The sequence below is a fragment of the Staurois parvus genome, unplaced genomic scaffold (genome assembly GCF_062004578.1).
Source record: "Staurois parvus isolate SC_StPar_1 unplaced genomic scaffold, SC_StPar_1.0 ptg000097l, whole genome shotgun sequence".
Classification (NCBI taxonomy): Eukaryota; Metazoa; Chordata; class Amphibia; order Anura; family Ranidae; genus Staurois; species Staurois parvus.
In genome coordinates, this window is record NW_028317893.1 from 2,224,739 (window position 1) to 2,249,607 (window position 24,869).

Genomic DNA, 24,869 nt, shown 5'->3' on the forward strand with positions numbered 1-24,869 from the left:
ACTATGTATGTGTATGCACTACATATGTATGTACATGTACTGTGTATGTATGTACTATGTACCTGTATGTACTATGTATGTATTATGTGTGTGTATACATATATGTACTATTTTTATGTATGTATGCACTATGTATATGTACAGTATATGCACTGTGTATGTAATGATGATGTGGTGTGAATGGAGCCTTGATGAAGACGTAGGATCCCTGTTCTTCCTCCTCCTCCTCCTCTTCCCCGTGGTGACATGAAGGGTGACAGGTGTGTGTACAGATGGCCCCGGGTAGGAGCTGCCCATACAGACACGGAGGTGTACTCACTCACTGCTACAACCACACTGCGCAGGCGCGAGGAGCCGGCGTACGTCAGGCTGCTTGACAGACAGCAGCGTTTGCAGATTTGCGGGAGGAGGAGAGCGGATGAGGAGAGATGACAGGAGATGGGGACACGGTGTGCGGAGTGTGATCGCTGGGTGATGAGGAGAAGACAATAATCCGGGTTTCCTCCCTCCCTCCATCCTCCGGTGGTGATGATGATGGTGCCGGGTGTCAGGGATCCGCAGGAGTGATGAGGAGCGGGCTGGGATGCTGTAGCGCTGCTGTAGTGGTGGCGCAGCCCGGGTAGGGGTCCCATGGAGAGTGTGAGTGCCGAGCCCCGGCCGCCGAGCCATGCCGATAAGAAGAGGCTGAACCGAGCCCCGTCCCCGGCCAGACCCTTCCTGAGGGACCCCCACCCCAGGGCCACCCCTAACAAACCCTCCCTGCTGCCCCCCAAGTCCCCCACCATCCCGGCCCCCGGCCGCCTCTCCCGGCGCAGCGCCCCGGCCAAGGACAAGCCGAGCCCGGCCAGAGGAAAGGCGCCCCCCGCAGGCTGCGGGAAGAGAGGAGGGAAGAGCGGGGCCCCCCGGAGAGACCCCCCATCCTCCCCGCTGACTGGTGCAGGACGGAGCCGGAGCTCGGGCCAGAGACTGGAGAGGCCGGGAGCGGGGGGGACACTGCGGATCGTCACCCACACCGACAGCAGCTCTGACCTCTCCGACTGCCCCTCCGAGCCCCTGTCCGACGAACACCGGCACCCGCCGGCTCACAGCAGCGACAACGAGTCGGCCTCCAGCGTCGTGCTCTCCGTGCCGGAGATCGTGCTGCTGGTGGGAGCCGAGAAGAGCCGAGCGGGGAACCATGACGGCCGCGGAGCAGGGAAGAGTCCCGCACAGGCGGGGCCAGCACAGGAGGAGGAGTTGCTCAGGGAACTGGAAGAGCTGCGATCGGAGAACGACTATCTCAAGGTAGGTCCCTCCAGGCTCCCCATACTGGGTAGTTGGTGTCAGGTGTTCCTCTGGAATGGCTTCTCTCCTATCTCACTCTACTGATTTCATACAAAGAGAAGTTCAGGATTCCAAAAAATAATCACCTATACTCACCTAGGTGGATGCAGCATGGATCCCATAATATATCTGTCCCCCGCTGGGTTTTCACTGAGAACTGAGTGATCAAATACCTCTGATCGCTCACTTCTCGGTTACCTCTGAGCACAGAACCGTGACTGTCAGTCTCCAGCTCTCTGCTTTGCCCCTCCAGTACTTACTGGAGCATGGGGTAGCGCTGAGATCCCGAGCCAGCTGCCGGTCGAGAATCTGGGTGAATCCCGACATTATTGTCAGGATCCCTGCAGAGCCTGGACTGGCCGAGTGACATCGGCTAACAGCAGACTTTAGCCTGAATCTGGGTCACAGGAGAGCATAATGAAGTGTCCTGTGATCCATAGAAGTAGGACAAAAAGAGCTTTGGCCATACTTCTCCTTTAGCCTAGGTTCAAAATTCTGCAGGTCGGACAAGCCCACAAAATCACGTGTTCCCAACCCGCGGGTAAAATGGCAGATGGGGTGCCAATAATTCTTAACCACTTCAAGACCGGACACTTTTACCCCCTTCCTGACCAGGGCAATTTTCAGCTTTCAGCGCTATCACACTTTGAATGACAATTACGCAGTCATGCAACGCTGTACCCAAATGAATTTTTTACCATTTTTTTTTAAACAGATAAAGCTTTATTTTGGTGGTATTTATTCACCGCTGGGATTTTTTTTTTTTGCTATGTAAATGAAAAAGTCCAAAAATTTTGAAAAAAAGTGTTTTTTTACAAAATTTTGCAAATAAATAATATTTCATCATAAATCTTTGCCAAATTTATTCCGTTATCTTTTTAGTAAAAAAAAAAAATCCAAATTAGTTTATAACAAAAATTATAATTTTTAAACATTTTTTTTTACATTTTTATATTATTTTTTTTTTTTTTTTTACATACTGTCACCCTAGCAGTACAGTGTCACCATGGTGACACTGTACTACTTGTGGGGGGTGATGAAGATTTTTTTTTTTTTTTTTTTTTACACATTGCTTTTATACGTATATAGGATGTAAAAGCAATCATTTCTCTTTCTCTCTGTGTGCATTCATGCACTCATTGAGAAGTACTGAGTGAGCTGTGATTGGTCACAGCTTGTCACATGGTACAAGCCTGTTGTGAATAGGCTTGTACCATGTGACCTCTGTGATCATTCACAGATTTCACACGTAGTAAGCAATGATGTCACAAGTGACATCTTGCTTACTACTTTGCATGTGATCACTGATTGGCCAATCAGTGATCACATGATCGGGACCCGATCAGAGGTCCCGTCCGACGATCGGTGTTTCACTGTGTCCGGAGGACACAGTGGGCACCGGATCGTGGTGCTGCGCGCTCCCAGGGAGCGCGCACAAGCAGGGTGCGGGGAGGCCGTTTATAGACGGCCACCCGACCCTGCACTGCCACCGTCCGGCCGTTTATATGCAACGGCCGGTCGGGAAGTGGTTAATGGCACCCCCACACATCAGCAAATGCAACACATTTTGGAGTGAGCCAAATCACATGGTACTACGACATCATGCAACTCAGTGCAGTGCAATCTAACCACTTCAATACCGGACACTTTCATCCCCTTCCTGCCCAAGCCAGCTTTAAATGACGATTGCGCAGTCATGCAACACTGTACCCAAACCAAATTTTTGCATTTTTTGAGACAAATAGAACTTTCTTTTGATGGTATTTAATCACCAGTTGTTTTTTGTTTTTTGCTAAATGAATGAAAAAAGACTGAACATTTTGTAAATATAAACCTTTTTCTTTGTTTCTGTTATAAAATTTTGCAAATAAGTAATTTTTCTTCTTCACTGATGTATGCTGGTGAGGCTGCACTGATGGGCATTGAAAGGCTGCACTGATGGGCATTGAAAGGCTGTGCTGATGGGCACTGATAGTCTGCATTGATGACGCTGTACTGATGGGCATTGAAAGGCTGTGCTGATGGGCACTGAAAGGCTGTGCTGATGGGCACTGATAGTCTACATTGATGAGGCTGCACTGATGGGCACTGAAAGGCTGTGCTGATGGGCACTTATAGTCTGCATTGATGAGGCTGCACTGATGAGCATTAAAAGGCTGTGCTGGTTGGCATTGAAAGGCTGTGCTGATGGGCACTGAAAGGCTGTGCTGATGGGCACTGATAGTCTGCATTGATTAGGCTGCACTGATGGGCATTGAAAGGCTGTGCTGATGGGTACTGAAAGGCTGTGCTGATGGGCACTGATAGTCTGCATTGATTAGGCTGCACTGATAGGCATTGACAGGCTGTGCTGGTGGGCACTGAAAGGCGGTGCTGATGGGCACTGATAGTCTGCATTGATGACGCTGTACTGATGGGCATTGAAAGGCTGTGCTGGTGGGCACTGAAAGGCGGTGCTGATGGGCACTGATAGTCTGCATTGATGACGCTGTACTGATGGGCATTGAAAGGCTGTGCTGGTGGGCACTGAAAGGCGGTGCTGATGGGCACTGATAGCTTGCATTGATGAGGTTGCACTGATGGGCACTGACAGGCTGTGCTGATGGGCACTGATAGCCTGCATTGATGAGGCTGCACTGATGGACACTGATAAACTGCACTGATCAAGAGGTACTGATGAGGCTGCACTGATAAGGCGGCACTGATGGGGCTGCACTGATATTCTGAATGGCACCCATGCCGAGCTGCTGACCTCCTGTGTTCAGAATGCATCAGGGGAGCCACTCAGCACAGGACCCAGAAGCAAATGGAGATAATTGGAGTGGTGTCTACTTCAGTGATTTCCAGCTTCCAGGGGGATCAGTCAGGTATGGTATATACATAATTACATTGGTCCAAGCAGGAATAGCTGGAATTCCTCTCTAAATCTGAACTGTACTCGCCTTTACTCCAGCAATGCAGTGTCCCGGAGCTTCCCGCCCGCTGCTGACTTCTTAGAGCAGCTGACATCTGGGTATCAATTGCCGGATCCTTTTATTGGCCAGGCTGAGATGATGGCTGTCCCGCACATGTACAGGTGTTAAGTCAGCTCAGCATTGACAAATGTGTACATTGTGCTGCAAATGTGGAGCTCACTGTACAGGGGAGGAAAGGCAGGTAAGAACTTTAATGCAGAAAAGACATAGCATGTCTCATCTGCATTAAAAATCCTGCCTGTTCACCCATTTTAATATTTGACATAAAGTTCCACTTTAACCACTTGCCCTCCCCTTCCTGACCAGGCCATTTTTTGCAATGCGGCGCTGTGTTACTTTAACTGACAATTGTGCGGTCAGGCAGTGCTGTACATAAATTCAATTTTTGTCATTTTTTTCCCACAAATAGAGCTTTCTTTCTGTGGTATTTGATCACCTCTGCGGTTTTTTGGGTTTTTTGCGCTACAAACAATAGAAGACTGACAATTTTGGAAAAAAACAATATTTTTAACTTTTTGCTATAAAACATATCCAATACAAAATGTAAAAAAAAATATAATTTCTTAATAAATTTAGTCCAAAATGTATTTTGCTACACGTCTTTGCTAAACAAAATCCCAATAAGTGTAAATTAATTGGTTTACGTGAAAGTTATAGCGTCTACAAATGGCGGTATATGTATTGGAATTTTTTTTTTTATACTAGTAATGGTGACGATCAGCAATTTATAGCTGGACTGCGGCGGGCATTCTGACACTGGGGGTGTAACTAACTGCCACTGACAACTCCAGTGGCACTAATACAGTGATCAGTGCTAATAAAAAGCACTGACACTGTACTAATGACACTGGGCAGGAAGGGGTTAACATCTGGGGTGATCAAAGGGTTAACTGTGTACTGTGTGTTTTACATTGTGTGCTGTTTTACTTGGGAGACATGCTGCTTTGTAGTTCTCTTCTGTGCAGAGTGATGCAAAGCAGCACGTTCATGATGACAGTGGAGAGACCTGTGTTGTTTACACACAGATCTCTCCCCTCTCAGCCCCAGCGACGATCACCGAGTCCCAGCTGGGAATCGCTGGCCGGGACCCGGTGACTTACATCCCCAGCAGCTAATAGCGCGCTGGTAGGGCGGCGCGCACACCCCCTACCCGGAAATGCAAATGACGTATATATACGTGATTTTGCGCAGCCCTGCCGCCCTGTAGCAGTACGTCTGTTATAGGGCGGAGGGCAAGTGGTTAAGGGCCTATTCACATAGTGCAGTTTCTGTGCAATTCACATGCAGTTCTGTGCGGGCCAATTTCAGCACACTCATTTTGAATCGGCTGAAAGCGCACTGCACCAAAAGTAGCGCATGCATTACCTTTGGAAACGCACTACAATCGGATTGCATAGAACTTTTGTACCATGCAATCTGGTGTGGGCAAACGCACTGTGTTTGCGTACCTGCATTTGGGGAGTCATTATCTTTGCATTGACACCCACCGCTGATCGCAGGGGCAGTGCGATTGGAATGCAGTGCAGGAAACTGGCACGGAACGTGGGTTTCTTGCACTGCGTTTTGTAGTGATCGAGCCTTGGGAGCTGAACTCCAGGAGCAATCTGTATGATATTCTAAAGCTGGCTACACATACATAGATGTTTTTCTGTTCAGCTCATAATCTGATTCCTCCATCTACACTACACAGCAGAGACTGATGAATCTCTTGCTGTGGCTATTGTATCTTGATAGCCAGCCAGCCAACTGTCAAATTACCTGAACAGTGCTTGGATCCTTACATTTTTCATTCGAGGGATGTCAGGCTAGGTTTATTATCACTGTAGAAGGGGATAAAAGAAAGAGTGCATAAACCTTGCGCATTACCACGATAAACAATGAATTATTTTATTTTATTTAAAAAATATACTCACAAGTTAGCCATAATCCACACAGGGTTACAAGTCAATCCAAAAGGGGAGATAAAACGCGTTTCGAAGGGTGCTCCCTTCTTCATTAGAGCTGGGTTTGGCAGATAGAAACTTCAGTTTGGTAGAGTTCCCGTAGCAAGGAGACATTCAGCCACTGAGTGTCAATATTACAGCATTTCAGCCTGTTTAGTGTGGCTGGCGGTTAAAGCAGTGGATTAAATACTGAAGACCGCCTACAGTACTGTGGCTGAATGTCTCCTTGCTACGGGAACTCTGCCAAACTGAAGTTTCTATCTGCCAAACCCAGCTCTAATGAAGAAGGGAGCACCCTTCGAAACGCGTTAGCTTTTATCTCCCCTTTTGGATTGACCTGCAACCCTGTGTGGATTATGGCTAATTTATGCCTGTTTTACCGCTACTCTTGTGAGTATATTTCCTAAATAAATAAAATAATTCATTGTTTATCGAGGTAATGCGCAAGGTTTGTGCGCTCTTTCTTTTATCCCCTTCTACAGTTTTATCGAGCTTCCCCAGCTTCATGATAGAGCTGCACAACCTTTGATCACCAGTGGATGAATGCACTGTTTGTTGTTAACGTTTGTTTGATCTGAGTCTTTGAGCGCAGGAGATAATATATGTTAGGTTTATTATGAGCCATGCTAGGGCTGTGTGACCCTTCTGCCAGCTGGTAGTAAACCTTCCCTGTATTTACAATAGTAGACTGATAGTCAGCACTGGCAGAACTTGGTGAGCCGGCAGATGGGTCGCACAGCCCTGCAGCACTGGCTCTCCCAGCACTTACAATAGTAAATACTATTATTGGATCACAACACAATGAATGAGAATACTATTTCCTCCCCCTGTACCATTTTCCCTGCTTTGCTGAATGATGACACTCTCCAACCTCCTAACAGAAAGCTGTCACCCACACCAGCTCTGGAATCTCTCCACCAACTGAAATGGCACAAAGTACTAAATATGCTTTTAACCCCGAGTGACAGGATAAAGCCATTTATTGGCTAGTGTCACAACCAGGGGCGGGCTGACAACTCATGGGGCCCCCGGGCAATAGGGGATCATGGGGCCCCTGTGTCCTTGCGCACATTCAAAGCACACCCAAAAAAGCCTATAATAGGTACCAGGGGCATTTCATGGGGCCCCCTACTGACCCCGGGCAGTGCCCGAGTGCTCGAATGGTCAGTCCGTCAATGGTCACAACTTAAATGTGATGTACATATCTTACCTGGAGATCCTGCCAGTAGCAGCGCTTCCCTTTTCAGGCTGTCATTTCTAAGCTGCTAACTTGCGAGTAGCAGCATCATTGTCAGTCTGCGATGCAAGCATTTTCAGTTGGCTTCAGGGCTGCCTACCAGGTCTGCAGGAAGCATGCACAGATCTGATGGGCAGCTCAGTGGCCAACTGAAGGGAAAGCTGACAACACTAAATGGTAGGTAGCGACCAGGGGCATACTGACAACTCATGGGGCCCCCGGGCAATAGGGGATCATGGTGCCCCTGTGTCCTTGCCCAAACTCAAAAAAGCCTATGAAAAAGGTACCAGGGGCATCTCATGGGGCCCCCTACTGACCCGGGGCCCTCGGGCAGTGCCCGAGTTTCCAAATGGTCAGTCCGCCCCTGGTAGCAACTTACTATTCTCTTGGAAAATAGATTTTAAGTTTACATACACTTTAATAGCTATGTATATGGAAATCAACGATAATGTTTTTAGGAACAGATGTGACAAATATAGTGTGTTTGGTTAGCATTCATGTATTTAGTCCCTATTATGGCTCGAGAATCCAAGTAAGTTCAGTGCAAGGTTAATCAGATCAGATGGGGATGTACTAGTTCTTGGGATAACCCGTCTGTATGTCTGATGTTTTCTGTTGTTGAACTTATCCTCTTTAGTTAATGAAAGATCTTTGACTTATTGCCAGGACTTGCTTGTGATAAATTACTGAGACATAAAAGCTTTAAATGTCTCCGCTACCTCACCTGGGGTTTTCCACCAGGGTTAAAAGAGTGGCAGCTTTCAAACAAAGGGAGGGGCCACCCTTTACAAAGTCCTTCTACAGATGTAAGAACTGGATGTATAGATCTGTTTTGGCCTCGTCTGATTGGGTTTTAGAGATACATAATATTTAAAGCAGGGGTCTTGAATTAAAATTCAAGGAGGCCCGGTCACTAAAATTTTCTTTCAGCCAAGGTTCAAATCCCAAGTTTGTGCTATGACTCAGAAAGATTGTAGCCACTGTATGTTTATCAAAAACTGAGAAATGTACCATTTCCATATAATTTCAACAATATTTATTGTCAATTTTCAGTTACGACAAGGGAGCACTCTGATGTGGACATCAGATGACCTCATCGGAGTGCCCCCTTACATCAGGTATTTCCATCAGAGTACCCTCTTACATCAGGTTTTTCAATCAGAGTGCCCCTTTACATCAGGTGTCCCAGTCAGAGTGCCACTTACATCAGGTTTTTGCACCAGGGCTCCCTCTTTTATCAGGTGTCTCCCATCACAGTGCCCCCTTCCATTGTACGAGCCCATCAGAGTGCCTCTTTACACCATATGTGCCCATGAGAGTGCACCTACACATCATATCCATGTGAACAGCATGCTTGGATATGTCCAGTAGGTGGGCAGGCATGGACAGGAGTTGGGAGAAAAAAGGAGCTGCAGGGGGCGGGAGCTGGCAGAAGGAATGAGCTGCAGGGAGCCAGAGCTGGCAGAAGGAATGAGCTGCAGGGGGCGGGAGCTGGCAGAAGGAATGAGCTGCAGGGGGCCAGAGCTGGCAGAAGGAATGAGCTGAAGAGGGCAGGGCTGGGCAGAGAATCTTGCTACAGGGGATGGTGCACACATGTGACATCATTGGTTGCTGGGACACAGGTGGTCCCAGCAACTAATAACTGCTGAGCAGTGGGGATCCACCACTGCAGACTGGTGGGCTGAGGGTCCGGACACAAGCTTTGCTTGGTCAGTGTCCAGACCGCAATCCGTCATTTAATGAAGGGTGATCTAAAGTAAAAGAAGCAAATGTGTGCTGTCCACAGCGATCTGTCAGGTTTTTATTTTTTTTCTTCATCTTGTAAAGTGGAAAAGAAACAGGTGATCTTACTGGGTACAACTAGCTACAGTTTCAATTACAGTTCTCCATTCAGTGTTATTAGCTACTAGCTTCCTTTTCAACATGACAACACACCTCTGAATTCCTAAGTGTGTGCTGTCAGCTCTGCCTATTTCATTTCTGATGGATTCAGAGTACACAGACCATGCCTCATCTCCATAACCTATCCATATACACAGGCAGAGAACACATGGAGTTGTCAGTTGACAAGGTTTCTAGCAAAATCGACAATATTTTCTTGCACTTACCAAACAGATATAACAGTAGTAGAGTATTGTACAGTGTTAGCCTGTGATTAATGCAGAACATTTGGAGTTTATGGGGTTGATTTACTAATAGACTGTGCACTTTGCAAGTGCAGTTGATCCAGAGTTTAGTAAATTAAGTAAAGCTTTACTTTACAAAGAATACCCAATTATATGCAAGGAAACAAAAAAAAACCTAGCATTTTTACTTGCAAATAATTGGAAGATGGAAGTCAGCAGAGCTTCCCCTCATTTACTAAGCTCTGGATCAAGCGCACAGCCTTAACGTTATTAAAGATGCAGGCTTTAGGGATAACTTAGATCCCTTCTTCAGGCTTTATACCAGTAGCCCTGGTTCACACATATGCGGTTTGTGGTGTGTTTTTAAGGGGAGTGATTTGCATGACAGGAGAGATCAAATGTGTTCTAGGGCTTCAACTACAATTATTTTCTTATTCGAATAGTTGGCCGATTATTGCTTCGATTAATCGGATAAAAATCTCAAAAAAAGTTTAGTGTATAATTTAGTTAATATGCAAAGTTAAAGAAAAAGGCAATTTCTTCTTGAATATCTTTATGCAGTGGTAAATAGAAATAACCAGCTATATGGTTAAAAAACAAACTATCTAATCCACTCTGAGAATAACAGACAGAAGAGATGTATATACTATTAGAGGTTGAATCTGGTACATATCAGACTCAAGAGATCAAACGTTTCATTCAAAGAAAAAAAAAAGACCCAAAACAGTTTTGTAGATTCTCAGACAAGACTGTGATATAATATTATGCATGGCAGACTGCCTTGTCATAGACAGGTAGCTTGATACTAGCTACCTGCACCTGCTGTCACTTATGCTGGCCATACACAAATCTTTCATTAGAAGTTTTTTGTTTTAAGAAATTCGTTCAATTTTTCTAGTCGTTAGAGGGGTCAAATCAATGTTTGTTTTTGACCAAAGTCAAAGGAATATTTGAAGGGGCAGAATTAAAAACTTTCCTTGAACGTTTAGACATTGCATGCGGTTTTTGTTCAGAAATTACACTAATTTTAAAATTGAATGTACAAAGAATTGTTGTACAAACATTCACGTCCAAAAATCAATATCTAGCGTTAGACATTTAGTAGCAGCAACTTTTTTTTTGTATCACTTGTCATGATGGGGTTAAAAAAAAAAAGAGCCCTTTATAGTACAGATATATATATACACACCCAGAAGTAGGATATTCAGGGTGTTTTAACTAGGAGTCAGACATTAAGCTATAAGAAGGGTGGTGGTGGGATATAAATCTTTCATATTAAAGTAGTAGTAAAGGCTAAGACTTTTTATGCATGGATAGAATCATTTTAAATACAATACTGGTAAACAATTACTGTAAATTTAATTGTAATGCCTTATATTACCTTCAGTCTGTCAGCCTCAAGCTTCTCTGGGTTCAGATGCTGATCTTCCCTGCATAGAGCCTTTAAAGTGATTGTAAAAAAAACAAACCAGAAAACCCCGAAACGTGTCATACTAATGCAGGCCATACATGATTCGAATTCCGAACAAGTTTCATACAAAAATTGGACCTAAGAATAATCGGCCGATTTTCGCTCAGTTAGTGGGGCAATGGCATCGGCCGATTTTCGTGGTTCCTCCCCATTTCGTTTATCGGGCATGCTGGAAAATTAGCGAAAAATGACCGATTTGTGAAATCATTGGTGGCACCATCAGATTACAGAACGAACGACGTTTCGATTTTCAGATGAAACATTGTTTGGAATTCGAACCATCTATGGCCTGCATTACCTGCTCTGTGAAAAACCTCCTTTTCTGGGATCTCCCACTGGCGCTTTTGGATCCTCCTGCCTTCGGAGTGCCCTAATTCAAGGTAAAAAAAACTCCTGCCTTTAAATCACTTTCTTCATCTGACGAGGACTTTATGTCCCACAAGGCATTGCTCCCCACAAATTCACATTCACATGTTGTCAGGCACTTACTGACATGTATGAACAGTGTACTGAGCTATGTGCGCTGCACTGTATTTTATATGTAAACAATTAATGCACTCTGTATGCTGGCCAACTAATCGATTATGAAAATAGTCGACAACTATATCCATAATCGATTATAGTCGACTAGTTGATTAGTTGTTTCAGCCCTAGTTCCTATGGAGGTGGTTTACATATATACAATCAACCAACGTTGACAGCGTTTTTAAAAAGGGTCCTGTGCGAGTTTGGAGCTGTGTGTTCCGAATTCACAGCTCATAAAGTGTAATGAAAATCAGAGATGAACCAGAAGTGTTTTCACATTCCAAAACGATTCGAAGGTGTTTTTTTGCATTGCAAGAACAAAGAGAGAGAAAGAACACCATTGATTAAAAAAACGCAGCTGTCAAAAAAAACACATGAAAAATGCATTAGCATTGAAGATGGATCGCAGAGGATTCGGACCACAATTGCTACCTAAATCACACTTGAAAATGCAGTGATTTGGCACTGCATATGTTTGAACCTAGGCTTAATGTATAAATCCTGAGAAAGGGATCTTGGTTATCCCGAAAGCTTGCATCTTTAATAAGTTCAGTTAGCCAATAAGAAGGATCGCTTAAACCACAAACTTTCTGAACAGATATAACAAAACACTTTGAGCTCTATACTTTGCAGACCAACATGGACCCAAAAAAGAGAAGGTTATTGCTTTAAATGCTGCAGTGAGAACCTTCCAATGCAGCCGTTCTCAACCATGGTTCTTCCAGAGATTGCTAGGGGTTTCTTGAACTGTGGCTGATTGATCTCTCATCTGATAGTGCCTGAATAGTTTCCAAGCCAGCACGACTTGGCAGAGGCAGTGGCATGAAACCAATGATCATTTTAGCTGTCTACAAGGGTGGAATTCTGACCACCTCTGTATGGGGGTGGTCATTCTTCCCACTGGCCACTAACAGAAGGGGCTTTTTTTTCTAATGACCCCTAATGAATTTATGTTAGTAAATTCCCCCCTGACCTGAAAATTATTTGAAGGATTCCTCCAGGAAAGGAAGGTTGAGAAAGGCTGTTCTAAAGAAAATAGTATATCCTTTATATTGTGCAAGGGACCCTGGGCACACAGTCGAGAGAAGCCTCAAATTGAGGTGTAATAATGGAGCAGTTCTCCAGCCCTCTGTGTCTTCCAAGTAGGTGCATGCCCAGTGCGATGTACCACTTGGCTGATCTGAGTTATTCCAGAATTTGCTTTTTTCTTACCAATGTTTTATTTATTTATTTAACATTTAAACGTTTACAATAAATAAAATAAAATAAATAAATATATGAACAAAACAATTGTAACATCAGAACATACGGAAGAGGTCTTAAAGAAGATCTGAACTTTGGAAGCTGTTCCTAAAAAAATAAAAAGCAATGGATTAGTCATTATTAGTCATTGTTGCCTGCAGTCTCCCTGAAGCTAAACTTTTCCTCATTACTGACCTACCATGTCTTGTTGAAGACAGCTATATTGATAGAGGAGCAAGGTTTCGCTTTCTCACGTCAGAGCTGTCTCTCGGATGACAGGTGATTTAAAGGCTGATAGAGGAATAATCAATCAGTACAGAAAGCAAAGAACCACAGAATAAATGAAGAGGAAGCAGGGAGATGCTTGTGTGCAGATGCTCAGGTACAGTTCCTCTCCAGAAAGGAGAACAGTGATCAGCACAGTGGTGACATGATGTAATCTCACTTCGAATCCTGTGAGGATAGCATTTATAGGCAACAGTGCCTTTGATCTAGCACTACTGTTTTTTTAGGAGGAATCCAGGACAAAATGTAGATTTTTCAAGGTACTGCTTACAAAAATACCATATCTAGATCTTCCCTATAACATAGCAAATTTTCAATATTAGGGTTGGGTTAGGAGGATCTTTGCAATCCAAATTGTTCTTCAGTATTTCTTCTCCACCCCAACCCTATCTCTTACATTACTAGCTGTCTGAAGTGTAAACCAGTTCAACTCCTAAAATGTATTTTTGGAATAGGATTCAGTGGACTGAAACTGAAAGTGCCAAAACTATTTTGTTTGTTATGAATAGAGTGGTGAAGGGATACAGTGATCTGGAAGAACTGGGAGAACAGTATATAGGGTGATACATGAACATAAAACCATGGATGCAGACGGTCAGTGTCCAGGGAAGGGGCGGACTGACCATTTGTAAACTTCGGCATTGCCCGAGGGCCCGGGGTCAGTAGGGGGTCCCATGAGATGCCCCTGGTACCTTTTTCATAGGCTTTTTTGAGTTTGGGCAAGGACACAGGGGCCCCATGATCCCCTATTGCCTGGGGGCCCATGAGTTGTCAGTCCGCCCCTGGTCCAGGGGCATACCACCATACATACACATGCCTGCATTTATGAAAGTACCAGTGTACAGTTGCAAGAAAAAGTATGTGAACCCCTTGGGACTACGTGGAGTTTTGCATGAATTGGGCATAAAATGTGCTCTGAACGTCATCTAAGTCACAACAATAGAAGAACACAGTCTGCTGAACATAATACTACACAAACATTAGATGTTGCCATGGTTTAATTGCACAGAACATGTAAACATTCACAGTGCAGGGAGGAAAAAGTATGTGAACCTTTGGACTTAATAACTGGTTGACCCTCCTTTGGCAGCAATAACCTCAACCAAACGTTTCCTGTAGTTGCAGATCAGACCTGCACAACGATCTGGAGTAATTTTGGACCACTCCTCTTCACAAAACTGTTTCAGTGTAGCAATATTCTTGGGATGTCTGGTGTGAATCACCACAGCATTTAAATCGGGTTGAGGTCAGGACTCTGACTGGGCCACTCCAGAAGGCATATTCTGTGCTGTTGCAGCCATTGATTTGTTGAATTACTTGTATGCTTTGGGTCATTGTCCTGTTGCATCACCCATCCTCTGCGGAGCTTCAGTTGGCAGACAGATGGTTGTATGTTTTCCTGCAAAATGTCTTGATAAACTCTGGAATTCATTTTCCCATCAATGACAATCCGTCCAGGCCCTGAGGCAGCAAAGCAGCCCCAAACCATGATGCTCCCTCCACCATGTTTTACAGTGGGGATGAGGTTTTGATGTTGGTGTGCTGTGCCTTTTTTTCTCCACACATAGTGTTGTGTGTTCTTCCCAGACAATTCAATCTTGGTTTCATCTGTCCACAGTATATTTTGCCAGTAGTGCTGTGGAACATCCAGGTGCTCTTTTGCAAACTTCAAACGTGTTGCAATATTCTTTTTGGACAGCAATGGCTTCCTCTGTGGTGTCCTCCCATGTACTCCATTCTTGTTTAATGTTTTCCTTATTGTAGGTGTGTCAACCAAAATGTTAGCTTGTGCCAGAGATTTCTGTAGGTCTTTAGCTGACACTCTGGGATTCTTCTTTACCTCATGCAGCATTCTGCGCTGTGCTCTTGCAGTCATTTTTACAGGACGACCATGCCTAGGGAGAGTAACAACAGTGCTAAACTTTCTCCATTTGTAGACAGTCTATCTTACCGTGGACACATGAACATCAAGGCTTTTGGAGATACTTTTGTAACCCTTTCCAGCTTCATGCAAGTCAACAATTCTTGATCGTAGGTCTTCTGAGAGCTCTTTTCTGCGAGGCATGGTTCACATCAGACAGTGCTTCTTGAAACCAGTAAACCCAAAACAGGTGTGTGTTTTTTAAGGGCAGGACAGCTGTCATCAACACATCCAATGTCATCACACTGATTGGAGTCAAGGTTGGCTCACTCCTGGCTCCAATTAGCTCTGGGAGAAGTCATTAATCTAGGGCCTCACATACTTTTTCCTCCCTGCACTGTGAATGTTTACATGTTATGTGCAATTAAACCATGGCAACATCTAATGTTTGTGTAGTATTATGTGCAGCAGACTGTGTTCTTCTATTGTTGTAACTTAGATGACGTTCAGAGCACATTTTATGCCCAATTCATGCAAAACTCCACGTAATCCCAAGGGGTTCACATACTTTTTCTTGCAACTGTTTACCTGTGTACAGTCTTTGAAATAAGCCCAAATTCATTGTTGTTCAGACCATAGGGCCCATGTGAATCATGCCTTAATACACACACACTACCCATGAATGCACACAGAGAAAACATGAGTAGCTACAAAAAATTTGTGGCGCACTTAGTAATTAAAGAATATGTCAACCCAACATTTCATATTTGATATGTATCTGCTGTACCATGTACAGTGGGGATCGAAAGTTTGGGCACCCCAGCTAAAAATTTGTATTAATGTGCATAAAGAAGCCAAGGAAAGATGGAAAAATCTCCAAAAGGCATCAAATTACAGATTAGACATTATAATATGTCAACAAAAGTTAGATTTTATTTCCATCATTTACACTTTCAAAATAACAGAAAACAAAAAAATGGAGTCTGCAAAAGTTTGGGCACCCTGCAGAGTTAATATCTTGTACTGCCCCCTTTGGCAAGTATCACAGCTTGTAAACGCTTTTTGTAGCCAGCCAAGAGTCTTTCAATTCTTGTTTGAGGTATCTTTGCCCATTCTTCCTTACAAAAGTCTTCCAGTTCTTTGAGATTTCTGGGCTGTCTGTCACGCACTGCTCTTTTAAGGTCTATCCATAGATTTTCATTTATGTTGAGGTCAAGAGATTGTGAAGGCCATGGCAAAACCTTCAGTTTACGCCTCTTGATGTAATCCCCCATGGATTTCGAGGTGTGTTTAGGATCATTATCCATTTGTAGAAGTTATCCTCTCTTTAACTTCAGCTTTTTCACAGATGGCATCAAGTTACCATCCAAAATTTGCTGAAATTTTATTGAATCCATTTTTCCTTCTACTCATGAGATGTTCCCTGTGCCACTTGCTGCAACACAACCCCAAAGCATGATTGATCCAACCCCATGCTTAACAGTTGGACAGAGGTTCTTTTCATTCAATTCTGTGCCCCTTCTTCTCCAAACGTACCTTTGCTCATTCCGGCCAAAAAGTTCAATTTTAACCTCATCGGTCCACAGAACTTGTTTCCAAAATGCATCAGGCTTGTCTATATGTTAATTTGCAAAGTTCAAACGATGATTTTTGTGGTGAGGACGTAGAAGAGGTTTTCTTCTGATGACTCTTCCATGAAGACCATATTTGTACAAGTATCTCTTTATAGTGGAATAGTGTACCACAACTCCAGTGTCTGCCAGATCTTTCTGGAGGGATCGTGCAGTCAAACGTGGGTTTTGAATTGTTTTTCTCACAATCCTGCGAGCTGTTCTGTCTGATATTTTTCTTGGTCTTCCAGATCTTGCTTTAACTTCCACTGTTCCTGATGACTGCCATTTCTTAATTACATTCCGAACAGAGGATATTGACATCTGAAAACGCTTTGCTATCTTCTTATAGCCTTCTCCAGCTTTGTGAGCGTCAACTATTTTCAGTTTCAGTTATCTAGACAACTGCTTAGAAGAACCCATGGTGCTGATTGTTGGGGCAAGGTCAGACGAGTCTGGGCATTTAAAACCTTTGAGATTGACATCACCTGGTCTTCCCAGACGATGATTGAGAACAATCCATGACACTGGCAGGTCTCAGCTTTGCAAAGGGGGCAGTGCATGCTATAAATTCTGCAGGGTGCCCAAACTTTTACAGACGCCATTTTTTTGTTTTCTGTTATTTTGAAAGTGTAAATGATGGAAATAAAATCTAACTTTTGTTGACATATTATAAGAATGTCTAATCTGTAATTTGATGCCTTTTGGAGATTTTTCCATCTTTCCTTGGCTTCTTTATGCACATTAATACAAATTTTTAGCTGGGGTGCCCAAACTTTCGATCCCCACTGTACTTGTACAAAAAGTACCCCGTTCTCTTTGTATTGCTTCCTTTGCGTGACATTCCTGGTGTCCCTACCAGTCCCTCTGCTTTCCCATTACAAACTGAGCACTCTAGGCAGGAGAACATAGCATGGGCAATTCTCTAGCTATGCTGGGAACTCAGTGTGCTCTCCTCCAATGATCAAACTTGTGTTGACACACACCCCTTCCCTGCACAGCCACTCACTGGGAAGATTACCGTGCTGCTGTTTCTCCTTCCTCTCTCCTCCCTTTCTCCTCCTGTATGTAGCTGAGAACAGATGGAATGTGAACACTTAAATAAAAGGGGAAAAAAGTATTTATAATGTTTTTTTTAAACATATATACAACCATTTTGCCTTTCATTTCTATTTTAAACCGTATGGGTTGTTTTACAATGGGTTGTTTTACAGAATGAGAACAGATATTGAGAATTATATATAGCAGATGAGAGGAAAAACTCTATTGGTTTATTTATAAAAGAACAAAAAGAGATGTCTAGTGTACACTATCTATAATACTGTATAATTTAAGTAGAAGGAATTAAAAACACTCTTCTCATTTGGTGATGTCACCACTGAACAGTACTTTCAGTGATGATGTAATCACGTGTGGAGAGCATTTTTTTTGTTCCTAAACTCACAACAGTAAAATCAGTCTGTATATGCAGTAAAGCATCTGTAAAAACAAAGAAATACCGAGGGCGCACCAACCTTGTGCATTATCCAGGGTGATAACTTTAATGATCCGAAATAAAATATACTCAGAAACGTTGTAGAAACAAAAGCGTGTCAGATGCAAAGCAGCCAGTACGCAGAATTAGCTCCCAGATTCATGAGGACCCTCTGAAAGCTGACGCGTTTTGAGGAGTGATCTCCTCTTCCTCAGAGCCTTGGATCATTAGAGTTATCACCCTGGATAACGCACAAGGCTGCTGTGCCCCTTGTTTTTCTTTGTTGTTACAGTTGGTTCCTGTGGGTTTCCCCCAACCCTTAGAGGGCAGCAAGGCCAGTGCTGATTTTTGTTACACGGAGGATGCGTTACAATTACATCTTCATACACCACTCTTGAGCGCAGGAGACTGTTATATATTTCCACTACATGCAGTATTATTATTATAATTATTATAATACAGTATTTATATAGCACCAAAACGTTTGCTCAGCGCTGTACATTATAGTGGGGGACAGTACACAAGACAATACAGTGACAATACAATACACGAGGGGTTCGAGGGCCCTGCTCCTTGGAGCTTACAATCTAGGAGGGAGGGGGTAGTGGTACAGGAGGAAGTGGCTGTGGGGGATGGAGTGGTAGGAGGAGTGGAGGAGATCGGCTGTTAGGTGAGGGCGGGGTAGGCTTCCCTGAAGAGATGGGTTTTCAGGGTGAAGCATGTTTGTTATACTCACTGTGGAACCTAAGGGGTTAATCCTCTGCATTGTGTAAAAAGGCTGTTTGATCCTGACTTCTCTGATTTTCCCCTTCTTCCAGTGTCCCCCTCTTATCTCCTGATAAGACATATTGTGTGGAGTCACTCTGCACATGTTCAGTTTGGTGTGTATTGCTAGAGAGTTGTTTTTTTTTGGGGGGGAGAGTGCATGTGAACAGCACAGGGTCAATCAGAGGTCAATTGTTCTGCATTCTCCTAGACCAAAATGAAAACTCTGCCTACGAGCTTTAACAAGTACTTGGCTGAACACTGATAGAAGTCACAAGACTGCTCTAACTGCTGATGAGAAAAGGTATTTAGCAGTTTATATTTACTAAAATAATTGCATTTCCATGTTGTGTGTACTGTGGGAGACCAGATATAGTGAATGCTGGGTCCTGGGTTTAGTAAGACTTTAAGGCTCATTCATATGTGTGGCAGTACTTGCCACCCTTCTGAAAAGGGATGAGCAGTGGATTGCAAGGCAAGCAAAGTAGGCGATCTGTTGCCTCTTCATTGCCTGTTTTAACCCTGAAAATGCTGATACTTTGTACCACAACCATGTGCATTGCATGTGGTTTTGGGGCGATTGTGGTGCTGTTCTATTTACTTGAATGGGCCAAGTACAGTGGCGGTATCACCTGTTGAATTTGGCATTCCATTTAATTTTTGCAGATGAGCAGTTGGGGGTGGAAAAACCACAGATCGGCCCCTGCTTTTACCCCAATCACATGTCTGAACAAGCCCTTAGTGGCAGTATACGTGAGCGTACTGCACTCCACCAGGGAGTCAGTAATCATGAGCCTGGTGGATGCAAGGTGCTTTCTCTCTCTCTCTCCCATGTAACGTCCTAGCCAGTGTTTGTACAGACGTGAGGAATGTTGTGGGACTATTAGACTCAGCAGACCTATAAAGCCAGCAAGCATCCTGAGGCCTTAGACCACATACACACTAGGGAAGGAGAAAAGAAGGTTCAAAAATGTGCCAAAGCCATTTTTATGAAACACATTTAGCGCATCCAGCACTTGGGTATTTATTATTATTATTATTATTATACAGGATTTATATAGCGCCAATAGTTTGCTCAGCGCTTTACAATATAACGGGAGACAATACAGCAACAATACAGTTCAATACAAGAGGGTTAGGAGGGCCCTGCTCCTTGGAGCTTACAATCTAGAAGATTTATTAATTCATTTATTAATTTTATTGGCCAGAATATTATTTTATTCACATACTGTAGACTAACTTGGAGGGGCAATTAGAGGTAGAAAAAAGAAAAAAAAAGACAAACACCTGTAAAATAGGTATTTTGTTTAGTTCAAGTGTGCATGAGGCCTACTAGATGAAGGATTGTCTATAGTAAGTGAAAGGCCATGTTGCTGTCATTTGTTTCGGTTGATTGTGTGAAACAGTGTTGCAATAGAGAAAGAGAAGTATACTTTGTAATTGAAATGGACTAAGACCTTGATGAGCAGGATTTGTTGTAGTGCAGGGGTAGGCAACCTTAAAGAGGTGGAGATCTATCTGAACAATATGGGAGAAGTCAAAGATCACCGGGCACAGTGTTGTCCCCTCACACCTGATTTAAACCTCTAATTGCCATACTACTGTGTCACAATTGCATGCATTGTACGGCAATCATGGGTTTAAATCCGGAGATGAGGAGGCAACCTGTCAAACACAATGGGATCAATTTTCAGAGGAGCAGCAGTGCCTGCTGCACTTGTGAATGGCTCATTGCGTTCGGCAACAGGACCCTTAGAGCTCATTCACATGTACAGTTGGGGGTTGGTAAAACCCTGTGGTTAAATCATGGTTTTACCACCCGCAATCTCTATCCCCTTTGGCTGCTGCTTTTGGTGAGTGCTACCACTTGTCAGTTGTAACCCATTAAGTAAATGGGGCCACTCTGCAAGCACCCTGCAACTGCATGCTTCTGTAGGGTCCAAGGGGTTAAAGTAGGAGGTGAGAAAGCAACACAATGTTGCCTGCTTTAACCTCTTCATTGCTGTACTGCACAAGGTTGCACTTGCAGAACAGCCTCATTCACTTGAATGGGTCTTTCTTGGCAGGTGCTACACCCACCAACCATGACAGGGCAACTCCTGTTGTGGGTGTGAGAATGGTACACCCCTACCCACTGCAGGGGTGTGGTTGGGGTGGGGTTGTAAAAATATGTCTTAACTATGAGGTTATACCACTCCCCAAACTGCAAATATAAATGAACCCTTACTGTTCTGAGCCCCCTATTAGGCTGTGTTCACACTGATGTGCTGCAGTTTACCTGCACCGTGCATCTGTGACTTTCCAGGGTCAGCTGCGCTTTGCCATAGACTTCTATTATATCCTGCAGGTGTAGTGCACTTTCTGAAAGCGCACCAAACCCGTATGATGTAATAAAAGTCTATGGCAAAGCGCAGCTAACCCAGGAAAGCTGCAGGTGCACTGCACTGCACCTGGTGTGTGGGGAAACTGCAGTGCATCAGTGTGAACGCAGCCCTATACTATTATGCCCAGTGTATTGCTTCACACTGACCTGAAGATCTCGTCTTTTTTGTGGCTGGCACCACTCTGGGGACCACCAGCCAGGATTAGAGGTGGAGTGCAGTCAGCATCACTCTGCATGGGACAAGAGCCAACACTACAGAGGAAGCATCGGCTTATGCTGCTCTTACCCCCTACTACAACTCCAACTTCACAAGTAGTTCCTCTGCATTGCACTCTGTCTGATGCTCTGGGATGGGGGGTCGGCAAGCCTAGACCGTGATCTACCAGTCACCTGGCCGCGATCTACAGGTTGCTGACCCCCATTGTAGTGTATGGTCTATTTGTTATACAAGTATGGCCAGCTTTACACTGGCTATGCACTAGTAGAATTTCATTTGATTTTTTTTTTTTTTAAGAATGTTAAAGTGGTTGTAAAAGCTGATGTTTTTTTATGCATTCTATGTATGAAGGTAAAAAACCTTCAGTGTTCAGCTCCTCACTCAGCCCCCCATGATACTTACCCAAGCCCGATCACAATACAACCATCAAGAGCAGCACCTCTCCTGGTTCTGTTCCTCCATTGGCTCCCGCTGCTGTTAATCACAGCCAGTGAGGAGGGAACGGGGGGGGCAGGGCCAAAACACACTTTACGTGTCTCATAGAGACACAGAGGTCGCTTAGGAGCAAGCATGCAGGAGTGGCCCTAGAGCAAGCAGCTGCGGGGGGGGGGCAGGCAGGGGACCCAAGAAGAGTACGATGGGGGCTGCTTTGTGCAAAACCACTGCACAGAACAGGTAAGTATGACACGTTTGTTATTTTATTGATAATCATTGTCAACCACAGTGAAGAGAAACTTTGATGGAAATTTTTTCTTGAACCAATGAATTTCATAAGCTGGTCATACATCATTCTGTTTTATTGCTCAGCCAGCAGGCAGAATGACAAAAACTTAACTGATTCCCCCATCCAAACAAGCAAGGTGGATGGGGGAACCCTCCCCATTGTGTCATTGTATTCTGACAAAGGAAGAGCCAGCCGGACTCCTCTGCTGTCAGAATGCACTGATCAGCGCTGCAGCCTGCTGGGATGAAGACTGGCTAAATGCTGCAGCCTATTGGAATTAAAACTGGGTGAACGATGCAGCCTATTGGAATTAAAACTGGGTGAATGCTGCAGCCTATTGGACTTAAAACTGGGTGAACGATGCAGCCTATTGGAATTAAAACTGGGTGAATGATGCACCCTATTGGAATTAAAACTGGGTGAATGATGCAGCCTATTGGAATTAAAACTGGGTGAATGATGCAGCCTATTGGAATTAAAACTGGGTGAATGATGCAGCCTATTGGAAATAAAACTGGGTGAATGATGCAGCCTATTGGAATTAAAACTGGGTGAATGCTGCAGCCTATTGGAATTAAAACTGGGTGAATGATGCACCCTATTGGGATGCAAACTGGCTGAATGCTGCAGCCTATTGGGGTGAAAATTGTCTGAATGCTGCAGCCTGTTGGGATGAAAATTTGCCGAATGCTGCAGTCTATTGGGATGAAAATTGGCTGAACACTGCTGGCTATTGGGATGAAAATTGGCTGAATGCTGTAGTCTATTGGGATGAAAATTGGTTGAACGCTGCAGGCTATTGGGATGAAAATTGGTTCAATGCTGCAGCCTATGGGGATGAAAATTGGTTCAATGCTGCAGCCTATGGGGATGAAAATTTGCTGAATACTGCAGCCTATGGGGATGAAAATTGGCTGAACACTGCAGCCTATTGAGATGAAAATTAGCTGAATGCTGCAGTCTATTGGGATGAAAATTGGCTGAACACTGCAGCCTATTTGGATGAAAATTGGCTGAATGCTGCAGACTATTGGGATGAAAATTGGTTCAATGCTGCAGCCTATTGGAATGAAAATTGGTTAAACGCTGCAGGCTATTGGGATGAAAATTGGCTGAATGCTGCAGTCTTTTGGGTTGAAAATTTCCTGAATTCTGCAGTCTATTGGGATGAAAATTGGCTGACTACTGAAGCCTATGGGGATGAAAATTGTCTGAATGCCGCAGCCTATGGGGATTAAAATTAGCTGAATGCCGCAGCCTATGGGGATGAAAACTGTCTGAATGCCTCAACCTATTGGGATGAAAACTGGCCAAATACTGCAGCCTATTAGGGTGAAAGTTGTCTGATAGCTGCAGCCTATTGGGCGGAAACTTGATCAAACTAAGGTTTTCCAGCAAGCCCATTCATGAACAATTGTACAGTAGATCAGCTGTCAGACAGGACCAGCTATAGATGGATCAAAATTCAGCTGAATCAGCAGAAAATTCAATTGATTCATTGATGGCCAGCTTAACAGTGTATTTGGTTTTTGTATGGGAAGTTACATTTTATTGTGTCCAGTCACCGAATGGTGAACAATTTTCATACAAATGTTCATACAAATATTCTACAAATGTTTATTTAAACATCTACTAGTATATAGGCAGCTTTTGGCTGCATTTAAGTGTTGACAGAATACATTTATTCAAAAGGTAACCCTTCCATTTCAGTGAAAGGTCAGGGTGGTCGGACTAATAGGTAGACGGAGGTTTCTCTGTAATACTAGGAATAGGGATCTAATATCCTGTGGGAGAAAGAAGCAGACAGGGAAGGGAGGACAGGTGGGGGTGGAGGAAGGTTGATGACAGGAGGGGGGCACCTAACTGAAGACCACCATATTGCCATGACAGGGTTATAGTGAAATGATACAAATCTGTAACCTGGGGCTCCTGATGTTGTAGAATTGAACATGTAAGTTTGCCTTCAGCTGCTCTGCTTCAGAGGTGTTTTGAACCGCTTTTTTTTAGCTTTTTACACGAGGTTCTAATATTTAAATGATTTTCTGCAATGTAACTTACTGGACATATTGTATATTTAATGCTTTTTCTTGAGAAGATAGATAACTGGCCACCAGAATCCTTTTTTTTTTTAACTCAAACAATATATATTTTTGAAGGCGCATCTCTATTATATAATTGTATTGTTTGGATGTGCAGCGTCTGTTCCCTGCTTCTGCAGGTCGATTGCATAAAGTAGCATCAGTGACAGCTGCAAACTTGCTGAGTAGCCGTAGCGCAGTGAGAGCACCGTCAGGCTCCAGAGCTGTTCATCTGTGGCATCTCAATGTGTGCACTGCAGACTATGGACTGAAAGGTCCCAGAGAGCTGTCCCCAGAGCAGACATGACCGCAGGAGTTTCTGGGGAGGATGTACAATCACTTGAGGTTTGTCGCGTCTGCTGAACTCTCTTCACATCAGCAGTAGTAATGAGATCATTGCTGTGTGTAAGTGCTACCTCAGATGGCTCAATGGTTTGGCTGTAATAGAACATAAATGGAGGAATGCGATAAAAGCGTGATGGTTCCCTAATGAGGGAAAAGCTGCAATCAGGAATATGGAAGGCCTCCCATGGTGTGATTTTTAGTCCCATCAAATATACAGAAGGTCTAATAGCATTATTTATTAGTCCTTATGGAAGCTTTAGAGCAAAAATTTGAACAGTTTGTAAA

General features: G+C 43.8%; 1 protein-coding gene across 6 annotated transcripts in view; it reads left to right on the forward strand.

Moving 5' to 3' along the window:
* Positions 1-349: 349 nt before the first annotated feature.
* Positions 350-24,869, forward strand: part of MTCL1 (microtubule crosslinking factor 1) — a 231,539-nt gene continuing 207,019 nt past the window's right edge. For all 6 annotated transcript variants that reach the window (XM_089670985.1, XM_089670988.1, XM_089670986.1 and 3 more), the window contains exon 1: positions 350-1,284. In XM_089670985.1, the coding sequence (XP_089527111.1) occupies positions 631-1,284 (654 nt within the window). In that variant the 5' untranslated portion in view covers positions 350-630. The remainder of the gene's footprint in view (positions 1,285-24,869) is intronic.